At 37.8% G+C, this 18,667-nt stretch overlaps 1 protein-coding gene across 1 annotated transcript in view; it reads right to left on the bottom strand.

Annotated features, from left to right (window-relative positions):
• LOC104465916 (transcription factor SOX-5-like) overlaps window positions 1–18,667 on the bottom strand; it is a gene marked incomplete at its 3' end in the record, with an annotated part of 132,682 nt that overhangs the window by 65,860 nt on the left and 48,155 nt on the right. Inside the window, exon 5 of the mRNA XM_010079153.1 lies at window positions 4,678–4,792. Within this exon, the coding sequence (XP_010077455.1) occupies window positions 4,678–4,792 (115 nt within the window). The remainder of the gene's footprint in view (window positions 1–4,677; window positions 4,793–18,667) is intronic.

Here is an 18,667-nt window from a genome sequence, read left to right as displayed (position 1 = left end):
ATCTAGCAAGTATCACAAGTGGAGCTGAACTAGTAATAGCAGTAGTAACAAATTATAAGGTTAAGGAATGCTGGGTGAGAATAAAAGGAGAGGGTTAGATGACCTGAGCCAATCTGCACAGCCCAAACGTGGGAGAAGCTTTGCCAAAATTTGGGAAATGCAGTAATCGGGCTCTGTTTGATTTCAACATCAGCTGAAATGGAAGGCGCTCACCTGCTGCTAAAACCAATTCATGTACTTAGGTTAGTGGGGTTAATTCCTAACATCTACTTATGCCACAGATCACTAGCTTAGTTAACAGCCCACTTTGAAACATCAACTCTTTATAAAGAGATTTGTATTATATATCTACATAAATATTACATATTATGTATATAATAAAATACATTAAAGCGGTTTGAATAAAAATCAAAACACTTAAATTCCAAATAGTATACATCAAATGGATAATCAGGTATGTAGCAAACAAGCGGGTAACCAGTATTTTTCTTGCTAATTGTGGATAATAGAGACCATCACATAGTGCCAACTTATTTTTCTCACATGAAAAAAAATGCCTTGGTTGTAAAAAATAATATTAAATATTTTACATACCATGCAATTACATCTAGGTATGGAGGTTAAAAATCAACTGAAACTATAGATTATGAATCCTTTTCTCAAATAGAAATGTAATCCTAATAGAAGTTCCTCCCTTTTTCTCTGCCAACTTTACCACCACACAATATGCCATAGAGAAAAAAGGGGAAGTGTCAACTTGTGTAAATTGTCCCTTATGTAATGCAAACCATCTGTTTAAAAAACAAAACAAAATGAAAAATCAAGCCACTCCCAAGCAAGATCTGCTATGTAGAAAAAGAAAGAAAAGGAAATTTACTACATCGAATTGGAAGCCATAGACCATGACCTGCCATGTAACCATGGAGAAAATATTTACCCCTCTCTTCCCTGTATTTACCCAATTTTGCAAAGTATTTGGAAAAATATAAGTGAATAATTTGCTCTGCATACATTAGAGATTGATATTGTTGTAGTCTTTTGAGCATTTTGGCCATCTAGAATATTTCCAGTCACGTAGGAACACAAGCAGAGAAACCTCTTTGTTTTCAATGACAGAATAGCTCTCACACAGTGATGCCACTGGGTCAGAAGATCCCTGAGTCCCCAGCCACCGGAACCTGGCAATGTATAGGGGGATGAAGTATTGGTACACCCTTGCCCTACTCAACTTTAGGTATCTGCCATGAGAGGAATCTAAATGGACTCCTGCTGTGAACTGTTATGACTATTTTTGTTATCTTCAGTCAAATCCTCAGAAAAGGATGTGTAGATAAAACAGTACTCTTTCCTTCCACAGTCTCTCTCTGGATAAGTCAGTCTATTGGGAAGCACTGGCTGAGGAACCCTACCACATATACTCTCTGAAACCACTAGAAGACATACATTTGACCCTCTGTTACTCTAAGATGGACAGATGAATAAGAAAGCATTGAATAAGTCAGTTGGTTTCATTATCTGAGCTGAACAAAAATAAAAGAACAGGACAACTAGTTATTAATAATTTTTTTCTCTTTCACTGACCTTCAGGCTTGATCACACATTCTCTTCCAGCTGCAGCTGTGCTGGCTGAAGAGGCCACCATTTCCAACCACAGCCCCCTGCCAAAGGTTACCACTGTGACCAAGCTGCTTCTTTAATCACTTCCCAACATGTTTCTATTAAAATGAGCCAGCTCAGTTTAAGCAATTTTAACAGAAAGTCCTTGCTGTTCCAGCCTGGACAGAAGCAAGTTATGGAGTGCCTAACCAAGAAGCTTGGCCAGAATGTCAGAAGTTAGAGGCACAGCAACGAGCAACTGGAGATAGTTATCTCTTCAGCTACTTTCCCTGCAAACACAAGGCAGCAAGTAACCCAGCCATCAGGTGTGATCAATAGCACAGCTGACTAGAGATCTGCAGTGCCTTAGATGACATACTGCTGATTTTGAGATACTCTTTTGGAGATCTGACTTTTCAAAGGGGCAGGGCACATAACGGTAGAAATGTCCCTTTGAAGGTGTCCCCAACCTGATATCCATAATCATGGTACTCAGTGTCATTAGTTAGTTATGAAAATATAGGTTGTCACAACAATTCCCTCTTCCTTCTCCCCTATATTTTCTAAACTCCCTTTTATTGAGAAACAGTGTATGAAAATTTTCATAGTTCTTTGTTATTTGTGACTTGAACTGACTTGTCCCATGGAGATTTTTATCATTCCTATGTGCAGGTTGTTAATGCTAGTAAATAACACAATCATCACTAGAGAATTCCTATCAATCAACCATAAAAAAAAAAATTCTGAAAATCTATCAGTCCAGAAAAAAAGGGCAGGTTTTCCAAAAGGACTGAGAAGATGTAGAAGTGAGGTTCCATTTTCATAAGGTACACAAGCCAAATTTAAAACATACAATGGTAGTCAGGTAAAGATGCCAGTAGCAGGGTCTTCAGAAGTTCATGCATGGGAAAGCCTTGCATCCAAAAGCAAGCTCAGTGAAAGTCAGGCATTTAATGTGCTGAGAAGCTGATCAAATTAATCTGCTGTATGTCCTCTGTTGCAGCGGTATACACTTTAGCTCAGTTCAAGCTAGCATAGGTGACTGTACTGAAGTTTACAGTACAAACATTTGCTAAATATCCCTGAGACTTAGATCCTAGTGCCCCTGTCACTCTTCAAATGAAGATTTAGTCTCCTAAATCACTCAGGTGCTTTAGAAAATTTTATCCAAAGTTCTCTGGTTTACAATCTACCACATCTTTGCCAAGAGGACTGATACACAGAAAGGCAAGCAGAAAAGTGGGAGAAATATGTTTTAATGGCCTGTCAAAAACATTTCTTGATGTGAACATTGCATAGTTTTAAAGGCAGCTACACTCTTCATTGCTACAAGCATTCTAGGTGTAGCTAAATGTGTATATGCTTTTTTGTTTACACTAAACTGTGAATGAAAATAAAAAATCCTTTGGACTACTTATCACTTTTCCTCAGCTTCTCCGTCAAATTCAGTCAAACATGACAGGGAATCACCAAACACAGAGCTGTCTTTTTCCACTGGCTTCTGCTGAGTCCTAGACCTTGGCATGCTGTTAATTCCACACCTTATTGCCAGGAGCAGCAGCAACTTTGCTCTTTTTTCTTTTTCACTTTCAAGGTTACAGAAACATGTAATGTCATATGTACTTCATGGATGTAAGGAACTATCGGGCTGTCTTACAGTTAATGTACATGCAGCAAAAAGAAGAGGAAAAAAACCAACCTCAGCTCTTTCTATCCAAACCAGACTTCATTAAACATGGAACTAATTTAATCTGCCACATACATCTAATGGGGTGCTTTCCTGACCTTTTCCAGGCCTACAGTTATGGTAGCATTCATATTCACTGTGGCTTTCAGTTAAACATTCTGTAATGTGAATCACTGCTTCTGTCATTTGAGAGAGACTGAGTGTGAAATCACTAGAGGAACTGAATGAGCCTATGCTTTGGCACTGCAGCTGCTGAGGGACATGAAATGTTTTGAACAGTAATTTTCAGTAGTGGTCCCAGTCTGTAAAATATTAGGAAAAGGCATTAATGGCCAATGAAACTCAGGTTTGCATTCAAATACTGTATCTACAATGTTACAGAAACTGAAAGAAATCTGAAATTGTGGGCTAAGCCAGTTTAACTAAAGGAAGGAATCTTTTTAAGTTCTAATTTCATGAAACTGCTGCAGTGGCAAGTGTTGAGTAAGTCAAAACCACTGATGAATTTGTGAGTTAGTGAATGATACAGATGGATACACCAACGTGGACTTAATAAAGCTAAACATCCATGCTAGAGACAGAGAATGGTAGAACAAGCAAGCACTAGATAACTCAGTAGGAAACTGATGTCAGAAGAGTTATACAAGCACTAATGCATGAAAATAAGTCTATGAAATTCATGCTCCCGCTAAGGCTATTCATGGAAATGGAGTTCCTTGATTATTCCTTAACTTGTATTTATTATCATCCTGCTGACAGGAACATGAAATCCTATAGAAGGCTTAAATAAAATTTCAAAAAAAATCTGTGGAGTGTAAGAACAATACAACTCTTTCAAAGATTAAAACAGTAGATGCTATATTTTTTAGTGTTAGGCTGTCATAAATGTACTCATAGTTTGTGTTAGTCCATCAAACTGAAAGGCATATGCTATCTTTGATCTCTGTGCAGAACCCCCGTTGAGATTAATGTGAGTTCTGTGTGAAGAAAGAGACTAGAATAGGCCCTCAGTTCACAAATAGTAAGCAGGCTGCTTCAGGAAAAAAACATATTTTCTTACAACAGTGTTGAAATTTATTGGGAAGTTTCAAATAGCTTCTCTTCAGATGTATGGACGTATGTGTGGTCATGAGCACGTTCACTTGTCAAAAAGATCTGTCAGAAAAAAGGTGCATAAATCTACTTGTTGTGTGAAATGTTTTGCTGCTATGTTGAAACACATACCTCGTCTCTGACAATCTTTTCTCATACGATTATAACTAATCCTCCATCTTACACTCATCTGTGCAAGTTAATGGCTTTGTCCATCGGGAAAGAGAGGTGATACTTTTATACAGATTAGCATGAAATTGTGCCCTATACCCACTTCGGCTAAAAAAATCTACAGGACTTACTGCATCCCGCTTTGTAGCTGAAACCAGGAGGAAGAAGGAATCCTTGCTGTGCAGCTGCTGCTAGCGTTCGTTGGTCTGGAGGGAATACGGGAATCATTAATGGAGGCAGCTGACCCTGAACAGGAGAGGGAAAATCAAACGTGGAATTTTTTCTGGGGAAAATGTCTGCTTACATGCTTTCTCTTACTTCTGACCTGAGAGGCCAGGTCTGAATATGCTCCTCCATCATGGGGTGTTCCAGTAGGATCAACTATTTAGCCTCATCTTATTTACCAAAGCACTTCATATGAATTACATTAATCCAAAATAAATCAAAAGATTCCACTAATGCATACCTATATTCCAACTAATTATTCCCCCCACAATCCATAATGCCTCACTTCTCCTTGACTGCAGGGTGGGTTTCTCTTCTCATTTATTGCACTGTGTAACAATATCTCTGTCTCAGACAATACTTTTCACCCTGACTGAGCCCAAAACCAAAGATACACACACACAGAAGTACAAATACGTGCATAAGTAGCGTACAGCACAGTCAGTACTATTTTTCTGCCCATGTATCTGCACTTATTCGTACATGTGAAAAGATAAAGTCTCTGAGATGGAAAGAAAAAAGGCTGAGACACTTTTTTCACAAATATATAAAACACAGCGACGTCTGAAGCGTTAGCTGTTAAACTCTGCACAGCAACTGTACACAACCACGCAAGTCAGGAAATGGAAAATATTATATTGTAAGTGGATACTGCAGAGGACTTAAGACACGCAGAAATTAGTCATCAAAACTGGAAGTTGGCCATGGCACAACCTCTAATACTATTGCTTTTACCCAGTTCTGTCAGAGTTTTTAATTGCTAGAAATGGACACCATCTTTGCATTTCACACAGATGAGAAACAAAAAGTTTGCTAGATTAAAATGCTAAATGTCTAGTTTTAACTAAAAAACCCCACTGTACTGACCAGATCAGTCAGTAAAGGGAGACTGACTAATTTTTTAGGAGAGGTCATCTAGATTTTTAACAGCACTGTAAAGCTGAGCCGTCAGAGGTAGATATATTATCAGACTAAAATTCAGTTTGGTCTGTAGCCTTAAGAAACAAGGAGAATTAGGACATTGATAGACAAGTTTTTTTGGCCACAGGTGTAAGAAGGTGTTACTCCCTTCATTATTGCCTGCACAGCAGAACCAGCAAAAGAGAACCTGTGCCAGCTCCTTTGCTGCCAAAGTTCAGACTACAGCACCTTGACCTAATTTTATTTTAATTTAATCTCCTGTAGATCCAGGAGATGTCTCAGTTCACCCAACACTGTTACAAGGCAGAAGAGTGATACAAAATCTGGGATTGTAACCTCTTAATTTATGCCAGAACCTGTCAACACTCGCGGGTGTGCTGACTGCATCTTTACAGCCTCAAACAATTTGCAAGGATGGAGTTCAAGAGCACTGTTGATGGACATAATCCACTGTGGAAGATTAAGATTGGGAATGAAGCTAGAATAGATGCAGCTCCACTCACTGAACTAACTTGAACCATTTTTTGGTACTTCAGTATTCTCCTTTCTATTCTGATCCTGTTCAACAGAGGACATACGTACTTTTAACTGGACTGCTGGAGAAAAAAAAAACCAACATAAAATGTGATTTCTTCTCTGTCACCCTAGAACTGTCCAATATCTGCCTTTTCTTCATGTGTTTATTTTTTGTTTGTTTTGTTTGGGGTTTTGTCTTTTTCTTTTAAGGCAAAGTAACTGTATTCTTTTAGAACAAAAATGAACAGCCGTGTGGAATTTTTGCATAGTACTCTTCTTCGGCAAAAAGCCACAGAACTTTTTTTTAAATGGTTTCCAAGGATGAAAGTGACTTTGCCAAGCAAAGAAGCTTCAAAACAGGACTCAAAAACACTAATAGAAAGACAGATGGTTCTACTAAGAGCTTTGCTGCCAAAAAAAATGTTAAAAAAAAGGGAAAAAAATGGAGTGATGTTATTGAAGCTGACTGCAAAGTTCTCTGATGACTGCAAATACTCTTGTCCCACTGCAAGTGTTAACTCTGCCTCCAGGGCTAATAGAACTAAAGCACCACACACACACAAATTGTCATTGCCAAGCCCACAATGTAGCACAAGTCTGCACTTGATTCCAAGTGACTGCCAAATACACGAGCAAAACACCACACTGAAAAATTCCCATTTAGGAAAACATTTACCAGGAAAATGCCCTTTCTTCTTAACTCTGACTGCTGCATTTCATTTTTTCAAATTGCTGCTCCTCTTTATCTCTCCAAGGGGCCTTATACCCACTAATTTCAAATGACACAACTCCGCTTGTGTTAAGGAGGTAAGAACTATATAGTGATGAGGATGGTTTGCATGGATACAGAAATAACGCAGTCAAAACAATGTGATTTTCATTCCAGGATGGAATGTATGTAGCACGACTCAAACAGCTACACTTCATTTTCTCCCAAATACAAATAAGTGCAAACAATCATTTATTTTAATCCGATTACCTGACACAATACAATACAAATTACGGACTCTTCATTTTTATGGCTCATTTAACTACTACATTTTAACTTTTGCTATGTTTATTATTATTACTACTTAGAAACACTACAATACAACTGTTTCAAGTGGCACAGAATACAGGCCCTCCTTCTGAGTTTTACACGAAGGCTATTTTCCTCTTTTTGTTTTAGGTTATTATTACATCACTTACATCTCTCACTAATGTTTTTTATTATATAGTTTACATACTTTCCAACGTTTACTTGACGGTAATTTATTGACACTGCGTTTCTAATTTGAACATACTGGACTGCAAATCAGAGCTATTTTTTTAGGCCCTTCAATTTGTTCTGCTAATGGACATATATACGTCCATAAAAAGAAACACATCTTTACCTATCTAAAAATAGATATATCTGATAAGACTCTCCACTTGCCAGTCTCTCTATGTGATAACCTCTTCTTAGTTGTCATTTCCTAAAGGTGAAGATTGTAGGTTAAATCCTCACAAAATTCCCAATGGATTTAATGGGCTACAATTTCACCTTGTACCTTCTTACCTACTTTATGACGTTAGTCTGGATGATACACATACAATCTTCCAAGGGCCTTTTTTCACTACACATACTATTGCCACCATGTCAACTGATCACACAGTTCTCAGTTCTTTCCTTTAATTTGAATGCCATCACCACATACCAGATTAACCAGAAATACTCTTGCACTGCATGACAAACTGTAGAGGCATGGTATGCACAGAAAAGGCATACAACATGCATAAAATAACAAAGAAATGAACCAAACGTCATGAGAGCCATAGTATTCTATAAAATCAATTCACTAGTCAAGGCATTCATACTTCCATTCACCTATCTCTGACAAGTAATTTGGGGCAAGATGGAAGCCCATGCTGCAATGAAAGACATAAACCATACCACTTGACATTTAGTTTATGAGAAATAACTCCCCTTAAAGAAGCAGATACATGAGAGTTCAAACAGTCCAAGAAACCAGAAGTTCTCTATTTCATAATGAGGACAGTACGTCATCTTCTGGAATGGCAAAGTATTTTAGGAGCAGAAGAAATTGCAACCAAGTTTAACGTAGAGCCCAAACCAAAATCAGGGACCCTTCATACTTGCCACTGAAAATCCAAAAAGGAGATCAGCCTTAAAGAACTTATCAATGAAAAAAAAAATATGATCACATGAGAAACAACTAATAGTATATCTACTGTCTAAGTGGGAAACTGAAGCATCCAGACTTGCACGTAGAGATTTTCAGTTTTGGGAAGTGCCTCACTGTATCTTTACTTGTTTCAGTGCCTTTGAAAATCTGCCATCAAGTGACTTATCCTTATCAAAAGAAATTTGTTAGTAAACTTGGAACCAATTCAAGCTCCTGCTGGGATAGCATCTTTACAAATCTGAGCATGTCCTTTATGACTTGACCATAACAAATCCAACCACACAAAGATGTGCATTCAGTGTAGTCACAGCTAAGATTCCCAGCATTCCTAGCTTTATTATAATTGTAGAATTTCCGCCTAAATTCTGGTCCCCTACCTACTTCTAGGAACATACTGTGGTTACCACAGCTACCTAAGCACTAAGTAGTATGTTTTTAACAGTTACCCCTACTGTTTGTTACTAGCTCCTGCTGTGACTTATATAAATTTAAATTGCAAACACTTGACAACTACAGTTCTCTTTTTCTGTAAAATGTCACGTGAGCTTTGGGTCCCTACATAAATAGCTACAAAGACAAAATAGTTTAAGGAAACATTAACGTTGCAAAGTTAGGCATTCAAGGCTTAAGAAATGCCCGAATCAAGAGAGCGTGCATGACTTTATTTTGGTCCTTTATGCCCATGCATCCTGACACAGTCTTTAATTAAAAGTTTACAACTTATCCCCTCACATGACTCTTACTTAGTCTAGCAGGCTTACAATATTTCTCAAGTATCATAAACCCATACCTTCAACAAATCTAAACCCCTAAGATGGCAGCTGCTATTGGTTTTATTTATTTTATCTTTATACACTTCCATCAGTTCCATTTCCGCAGTTGCTCATTACATGTTTATTAGCATAAACTTTTATAGAAGTTTTCCTCTCTCCAAGGTAAGTATTTCAATACACTTCCCAACATCCATATATAACACTTTCCACTGAGAGGCGAATACTGATCTTCCACCCACTTCTAGTTCTTCAGAAGCAATTCTACCCATTTTGGTGAGACTGATGACAGAGTAACAAATTACTCAGTGTGAATAAGAATGGCTGCTAAAAGCAACACCCCCTTCTCTAAAAACTGAGAAAACTCTAAGCAGTACTTTATCTTGAGCCATTTAGAAGATGTCCTTCAAGAGCTGTATGAGCGTCTTTGCTGAACTGATCTCATACGTGGCTTCTTCATGTAGAAAGTGTGACTAATTTCTGTTTTCATTTGAGTTATTCTCAGCTGCCTCAAAGAAGTTCAGATTTTACATTCCTAGAATAGTGGATGCACATTAATAATTCTGTTAACTTCAAACTGTTGTATGTATATCTTCTTGCCTGCAACTTGTTTATAAGCTAAGCATCTCTTCTACTGTATATAAAATAATGTAATGTACATTTATCATGCAATAACATAAATCTGTCCTTGAAAAATTACATGTTTAATTGCATCAGTCTCCCTTCTTCCAGAAACACTTGGCTCATGGTGGTACACACTATGCTGAAGGACCGGATTCTTTAATTAGCGTATGTGTTGGCCATCTCTCTCTCTCTTCCCAACACCCCCCCACATCTATCTTAAGGAAAATAAAAATATATGTCCTCATATAACTACAATCTGCTATTTTCCCTTACAGTGACGTTTAAAATAAAAAAAGAAAACGTTGTTCTCCTCATTCTCTTCCCTAAATTGACATGTGTGTCCTAAATCTATACGGCAGGGCAACTTGCCTATCCAGGTAATGCAATGATCACTCTCCTACTGAGTTTGAGGTGGCTTTTTATGGGGTGCTTTGTGAGTGCTTAAGAAGCAAAACCAGAAGGTGGATGCCAAGGAGCAGAGATGCAGAGAGGAAGACACGGACAAGACAGCCAACACACCCATTCCATCCCATGCTCTGGTGATCTAATGCTTTGCTTTCTCTACTGAGGAGCAACTCAGTCCTCTGCCAGACATACTGCTACAGGGGATCCTGACAAAGGACTTTGTGAAGTTTTTTTCCTAATCTCTACCTTAAAATTTTTCTGCAGTGGATGATTTGGGCCCTAAATATTATTCCTCCTTTTGCTGCATAAGAGGCTTACACAATTCATACCAGTACTTACCAACATTCATCCTGCTTGAACATCTCAGTTCATTCAACAGTATAGCACCTCACAGTTGTTCACAAACAGTGATACTGATCATAGAAAAATATGCTCTCATAGTGGTGATCTTTTAAGAATAATAAAATAGGCTATTTAGGGAGACACCCCAACTTCCCCACGTCCCCCATTACAACTCCACTAGCATAGAAGAGCTCTATTTGGAGTGACAGTGTAGAAAACATTATTAGTTTGATAGAACATGGAGATACTCCTTAACAAGTCATAGTTGGTATGTGTGCAACTTCGCTCATGGAAAACACAAGGAATAAACTTTTAGGAAAACCGAAATGCATCTCAGAGAATTACATAAACATTTTTCATTTTGAAAAACCAAGGCTTTTCAGGCTGTCTTTGCTCAGTCCTGCAAAAGAATCCAGGTGTCACTACTGGCATCCATCTCAAAGTCATCTCATCATGAAGTCTGTAAGTAATACTAAATGAACACATGCTTAGCCTTTTTAACTGAAGTGCAGAGAAGTGCCTTAAACTGAGAAATAATAAGATAGTAGCTGTTTTCATGTCAATAACTTCCTTCCAAAGGCTTCCCTCCTCCACTTCATACTACAGAGCAAAATGTGCTGGTGAGAGACAAACACCTTCAGTAGCACTTTGAAGCACATAAGCCAAAAGGACCTTTTGCATTAAGGAACATATCTTGGATATCGCCAAGGGAAGAAGCAGTATTACTTATTCATTTATTTAACTAAAATTAAGAATTTCAGAACACTTCTTTTATATTTGATTTGGTATAGAAAAAACATACAGAGGAGGGAAAAGTAGTAAGATGACTTTTTCCCATTTGGAATGACATGTAACAAGTATCCATGCTCGTGCCACTTAGCATGTAAGTCATCTACAGAGTAATTCTGCCACAAAGGCATATGAACAAATAGCCTAAAGGAAAAAGAAAAGGCCAACTGAAATAAAAAGAACATAAACTGAACATAAACTGTAACTCATTCCAATATGCTGCTGTTTTAAGTCAAAAGCCTAAGAGTTTATGCAGGAATGGCTGCTCCAGACTATACAACACTCCAGTGTGTGGGGTCCTCTGGCAAAACCAGGACTTTCAGAGCAAGCTACTGTAATTCAGGTAACTGCTATACTGGAAGACTGAAGCGTGCTCTCAAAAGAGCCCTTTCTAATCCAAGCTCAAGAGCAAAATTCAACTAATATGCTCTTTTCCTTTTTCTAGAAGAAAAAGCTCCATTATTTGTTCAACTGAGCAATTTGTTTCATGAAGAGGCTAAAGTTAGCAGAGGAGACAGAATTGACTTTTGAGGTATGATGACCAGTGTTTGGGCCAAACTGACTTATTTCACCTTACTTAATATTCACACAAATACTGTATTTCTCATGCCATAGCTTACAAGCACTTAGGTAGGCGCCTTGTTTAAATGTTAGTACCCTTCCTAGAATAAGCCAAGACTATAATGGAAAGCTGCCACAAACTTGCGGCTGTCGATGCTTCTGATTTAAATGGTATATTGTCCTCTATTTGCATTTTTGCTGGCTAATAACAGCTTGCTCCTAAATATAACTGTCATGTAGGAAGAGTCAAATCTGCAAAGTCACTCCCTTCAAACTGGAAAATCTATGAACTTACATACTACCTCACAGCATTTGATGGAGCATGCAGCTCCCAGATGCTTGGTTAATGCTTTTCCCAATGATGTCTGGACGAGCACTCATCACTCTAGCAGTAAGCTATTCAGTGAAACATTTGTCAGTGAAAAGAAAACAGGTGTGAGATTTTTTGATGTGTTTTAAAAGACAGCATGTAGGATAATTCCTTGAGCCACACATGTGTACTGTTTTTTACAGTTAACTGATCTATTATATATTGGTTCAGTTATTAAAATTATAACGAACTACAGGGTTTTTTGTACAAGCCATACAGAATGAGAGACAAAAATAAGTATACTTCCCTTGTCACTGTTCATACCAGCTTTCCAGAAGTCACCTGTATACTTTTTCCTTATGATTTTCCACACTGTTTAAAGAGGCTGAAGTGGCTGGGTTTTGTGCATGTGTGCTAAACTTAGCTCTCTTTCTTTTCAAAGTCATTTCCTTGGTATACCCAATGCTCACATTTTACCAGATCAAAAGTCTTTGCACGGGAGTATCATTTATTGTTGTCAAAAGAGCTCTGGAAAGAAGGTCCAGTATTAACTACTAATGCAGAGGAAGCACAGCAGAGCAAACAGGATAGTTTTTGTCAGCTCTGTCTTAAATGGGGGCTGTTTCTATTTCAGGCTGTTAAAAATAGTGACAGGTATAATAGTCAAAAGAGGTGTGCAGAATCTAGAGGACTTCTCCTGTAAGAGCACAGGGGTTTTTTAAACATATACAATGTTGACTCTGCAAATCTTAGTATTATTAGTCAATGGGTAGACTATATGAACAAGTACAAATGGGAAGGAAGACTCAGCACTAGCATGGGAGGGAGAGAAAAGAGGAAGAGGAATCATCCAAGACTGACTTTTCAAGAACTTCTGTGAATGTTGGAAATCAACAGATTCAGGTAAGGAAACAAATTACAGCATTACACTCCATCACATGAAGCAAGTCTGGCTCCTTTTTGGCAGATGAATTCTGTGAGCTGGGAAAAGAAATGCCCTACCATGCTGCCTCTTCAGGCCTTTTGAGGTGCTTTTAGGCACCCGACACTATTTTTGTGAATGTTTTCATGCAAAGGATCCAAACAGCACCATAAAATGCTTGGCTATAAACCCGCCGAGGATCGTTTTCAGGTTGAGAATGCAGCTTAGGTAAAGAAACACATTTATTCTACCTGTCGTTCTTACTCCTATGTAGACTGAAGTGATGTAGCTTTTGATATGTGAACCTACTCATGAAAGATACCTTCAGTGTATTTTCCCCAAAAGATCAAGAGATGAGTGGGAAGAGTGAGGCTGATGCCATTACACTTAGGCAAAGCTGACTGGTATTTTTGGTCATAGTCAGAGTTATGCAGAGGCATCTGTGTTAAGGCCAACTGCTACACCTCCCTCTTTACCCATTGTTGATTTTTCCATAACATACTCAAACACCAGTAAATAATTATTTTGATGTATAAATTGCAGCAATATTTTTCTTGTATACTGTCCTAAAAAAAGAACTTTTTAACCTCTAAAAGCAGGGAGAACACTTCCAATATTAAAACCACTGCATTTAAGATGGTATATAGATAAAGACAAGTGCCATGACCTCATTTTTGACATGATATGGTAAAGTCCAAATTCATGAACAGATCAATATCTAAGGCCTAAACCACTTAATAGTTGACTGCCTTCTTTAAGAGACTTGTTATTTTATTAACCCTAAGGCACTCCTGGAGAAAAGCTGTGAATCAAGAGTAGTACTCAGCCCATTGTTCAAACACTGCTTGATTAAATGAGGGACCATAAAGTAAGAGAGGATGAAATACAAAGTAACTGGGTACGCTGTGGTACTTCAGTGGAAAATAAAAGGTTTGCAAGGCAAGCCCATCTCTCATACGGATCTTCCTTCATCCCCACCACGGCAGGCATGGTAGGAACCAGTAAAGGGAAGTAAACCCTAAACTCTTCCTCTGTTCCTGAAATGATACCCCCCCCCCTAATGATCTTGCACTGCAGTATCACCACAATCTGGCCTTCTATTTCAACTCTTCCACTGCCACTCATGAATCACTCATATCACTTTGCTTGTAATGATTCTATACATAATTACAGTAAAATACTTAAGTCTCATCAATAATATGAAACAATTCTACTTTTCTAACCCTTAACGCAGAAATCTTGCTTACTCAAATTAGCTGACACAGAAGACAAGGAGATCATAAAATTGTGCCTTACAATAACTATTTCTTGTTTTTGTTTGGGGTTTTTTTTGTGACAATTTCCTTAATATGATTTAAGGTAATATTACAATATAGAGAGGAAGGGGTATTCTTTCAAACAAAACCCCAAGGTTTCAAGATGTGGTTTTCACACAGTATCTCTTTGGCAAGTGGAATATCACTAATTAAAAAAAAAAAACCCACAGAATTTTAATGTGTAGGCGGTGGGCAAGAAACAGGAGTTATTTAATATCATGTAGTGGGCAGAAATTCAAAATCCGTTCGGCTGCTGAATAGTGCAATGCTATAAACAAACATGAAAGTCTTATCAAAGTCATCCACTTAAAACCATGCTATCTAGAAAGAGAGAAAAAATATACAGAAAGGACGCAGACAACAAATTCCACATTAAAAGCCTGTACCTTCTCTTGGTTTCTTTAAATTGAAAGGTTGAGGGACGTAGTTAATAAATCCTTATACAATCTAATATAGTACAGGAAAAGAAGCATTCTTCATGGTCTAGGCAGTGTAGACTTTGGCAGAACTGGGTCTGCTCAGAAAATCTTAGGATTAAATCCACTGATTAAACATTTTGAATGCCCCCTCTTTTTCCCAAATTTATTATTATTAAATCAGATACATGTTTCTGCACATGTCTGGTCTCCAGTGACACCAGTTTCAGAGCACCAGTTGCTACAACACTTCAATGTAATTCTTTCCTGAAGACAATTTTAATATTCTTTAATTATTATTTTAATTTTTATTATTAATATAGACTGAGTTTTATTGCTTACTACATGATCTTAAAAACGCCTGCACTTAAACATGATGGACAAATGGCCAGGAAAACTAAGACCAAACGATAGTGGAAACCTCTGTGGAAAACACATTTCCAGTATTGGATAGCCTCTAATTACTGCCCAGGGAAATGCACAATAAAGACCTCTTTTCAATCTTTCAGCTGTTCAGACTTGTTTCTGACTGTTCCTTTTGCCAGTGGAATTGCTCCTTAATACAGTTTAGTTTTACCATCAAAAGTTTGATTTCAAAAGTGAAATGGATTCAGGTTGCAGAAGAAAGACTATTTAAATAGGTACGTAGCCACTCTTACATTAACGTCCTGATGCTTTTTTTCCCTTGTTACCAAAATCCTCATATGAAAATGTTTTTTACATGTTTTGTTTGGGAATGTTTTTTGAATAGAACTGAAGACAGTCTTTCATTTTGTGCTACAATTTGGTGACAGCGATACAGTTAAAGCACAATTAACTGTAGATACAATGATAAAGTTTAGACATCGGATCATCTGATTTCAATGTACAGCCAGGTAGCCAGCTATCAAAATCCTGCAGCTTGTTATTGCACTGAATTGCAGGCACAAAAATTTTGACTGCTCTAATCATTTGTCTTGTTTTAGTTTGCTGTCTCCTTCAGATCTTGTCTTCCTCCTCCTTTATTATTAAAAATATGAGGAAAAAACAACAAAAGAAAAAAGAAGGAAAGACTAAATGTAATTGTTTCTTTGTCACTTCTAGATATGGACCATGCAATGGAGAAGAAAATTGTCTACCTCACAAGAGCACCTATCATCATAAATCAGTTTTTAATTTTACTGGTGGATTACAGCAATCAGATAAATATTTGCTGACTGCCTCCCCTGTCTATTGCTCTTTGAATTGGCTTGGCCCAGGTTTTAGTTAGGTGTGGGAGTCTTCCCTACCTTACAACTCCCAGACAATATCTGATTGCTATGCAGTGGGGAAAAATATAATAGCATTCACAAAGCAGAATACACACATAATATATGAAGTACAGGATCTCACAAGAGGGGGAAAAGTACAACATAATGAAAATGAATAGTCATTGGCTATTTTCTTCCTAGTCTGAAGTAGTTCTTGAATGTACAATATTTTTTTCTGTCTTGACTGCCTTTAAATATACACATACTATACTCCTAGTTCAATTTTTAAACCACTATAGGTATTAGAGGACAATTTACATGTGATTTGCATTTTTTTTTCTGTGCCTGTGGTTTTGGTAAGTCTTCCAAACCTAATGACTGTTCTTTTGGCCAGCAACATAAATGCTGTAATCACACAATTATTGTGCTGGGAACAGTTTAATTCAGCATTTTGTTCTCAACCACAGAACAATTACTCAACAATTTTGGTTAACCATACTAGCTCACTGCCTGGAGAGGAAGCAGAATATTCACAAGATCTATTGTCTTACATAAAAGCAGTCAGTAGATTCTTATCTATTACAACTTTCCAGCATCTCTTTGCTCTTTGGGGTGCTTCCACATACTCCCAGTTAATGAAAATAAATTACTAGCAGCACACTGTATTCACTTATTCATCTCTATCTGTTGAATGCTTTTAATTGTGCATTTGCGTATCAAAGAGAAAGGTGGATATGATGTGACTGGGAGAGAAGGATATAACAGAGCACTGTAAAAAACTCCAAAAATACTACCGTGATGTTATCCATCTACTCTATTCTAAACATAAACCATGGCCATTCCGGACTCATTTTTAAGTTCTGCTCTCAGACAACCATTTCTCTTTAGCAATAAAAGGAATTTTCTGATCAATTAATTATTCCTAGTACTTTCGATACTGAAACACCGCTGGCTATAAAGTACTCCTGAGATCTCTTTAACCACAATTTGAGACAGAGAACAGTTTCAATCCAGAACACAGTCTCTGGGGCTGGATGTTTGGTACAACTATAAATCAAGGGCTTAAAGTTCACTAATGCAAATCAGTAATTCTATTTTGCCGTATTTAGCACATGAGCAGTGTGTCTCTTTTTGCATGAAGTCCAGCTTCAGCAGATGTGGAGAAAGACTTTCTCTCTCCTGAGATGTGGAAGACATAGCGTGAATTGCATTAAGGAAACAGAAGCCCTAATCCAGTTCTTTCAATTTCTTGGACAGCTTTCACCAGGCTACTGAATGAAAAAAAAAAAAAAAAAAAAGGAAAAAAAAATTTAAAAAATTAAGGACTTATTTAACTTCTGTATGCTACAAAGGAAGCAGGTATACTTTATGATCCCATACTGTGCTTCAGGCACCATGCCTGTTGGTTGAGCCTTTCAGGTGATGCCAATGCTGCTCTGCCTTGCTTCTGGATATAGCGATGGCCCTTAGGCAGGAGCTAAGCATTTAGGTATTTGGACTGGAGCAGTTTCAGGGCATGCACAGAAGGACAAATACAGGGAACTCTCGGATCGCATCAGCATGTGCTATGTATGTTTAGATGCCCCCAAAGCTTCAGATCTCATGTTTGAACTTAGGCTCTTAGAGGGTCTGTCTAAATGATGGCTGGACAGGATGTGCATATGAACTTGGGAAGCACTCTTCGGTCCCTCAATTTTGATGTCCCAAATTCTATCTAAGTCATCCAGGTAAGAATTCTAGAGGAAATGACTTCACCAAACAATGTTGCAACTATGTTAGAGGTCCTAATACTGTTCTCATATTCTTCACAGGCAAGGAAATAAAAAGACAGCAGTGCTATACAACAACACGTTGTTTGTGTATGTGCATGGACATCATTAATGGAAAACAGCTGCATTCCTGGGGCCAAATGGTTTTGAATAAAACAACCATGGGGCTCCTTGGCACCTAAAGGAATGATTTAGGACATAAATTGCTGGCTTACCGAATGGCCTTGAAACCTGTTATGTTTATACAAGCACATTAGTAACACTTTAATATCCCATAACAAATCAGTAACTAGAAATACGTCTAACATGTGGTAAGGCAAATGAAAACCTACGTAAAGTCTTTGGGTACAACACCTTTCTCCAAAAAGAAAAGGATTATTTTAGCAGTTCAAACCCAAAATATTTTGCCAGTGAGTTTGTTCATTAAAATGTGATCCATTCTAAACACATCAGGTCCCTTTAAGACTAAAAGTCAGAGCTGTGTGCTTTGAGCCTTTTCATCAAGATGACTCATTCATTCATGGGAAGCATGGATTGTATGGCTGGCTTATGGCAGCACTCTAAATTAGTACTCACACAATGGAGAGCTTATACAATTGCAGTAGTCCATATCCAGTAAAACTGCCTTAGTGCCTTGAATAATGGGCCTTGCTAAGTCTCTAACAGTTCTGTAAGCACCTCTAAACAGCTGCACACAACACATGACCTGTGCCATCTTTACAATGCCTGTTAACAAAGAAAGCAAGCTTTGGGAACTATTTCCTCTGCACCCTCACCATTGGACAGCATGAATCCCTTTGCTTTTTAGAGAACAAGGGGATTTTTTCCCCCCCTTCTTTCT

The sequence above is a fragment of the Pterocles gutturalis genome, unplaced genomic scaffold (assembly GCF_000699245.1).
Source record: "Pterocles gutturalis isolate BGI_N339 unplaced genomic scaffold, ASM69924v1 scaffold33103, whole genome shotgun sequence".
In the NCBI taxonomy this organism is placed as follows: Eukaryota; Metazoa; Chordata; class Aves; order Pterocliformes; family Pteroclidae; genus Pterocles; species Pterocles gutturalis.
Note: the sequence above shows the minus strand (reverse complement) of the source record. Positions and strands in the feature narration are given on the sequence as shown.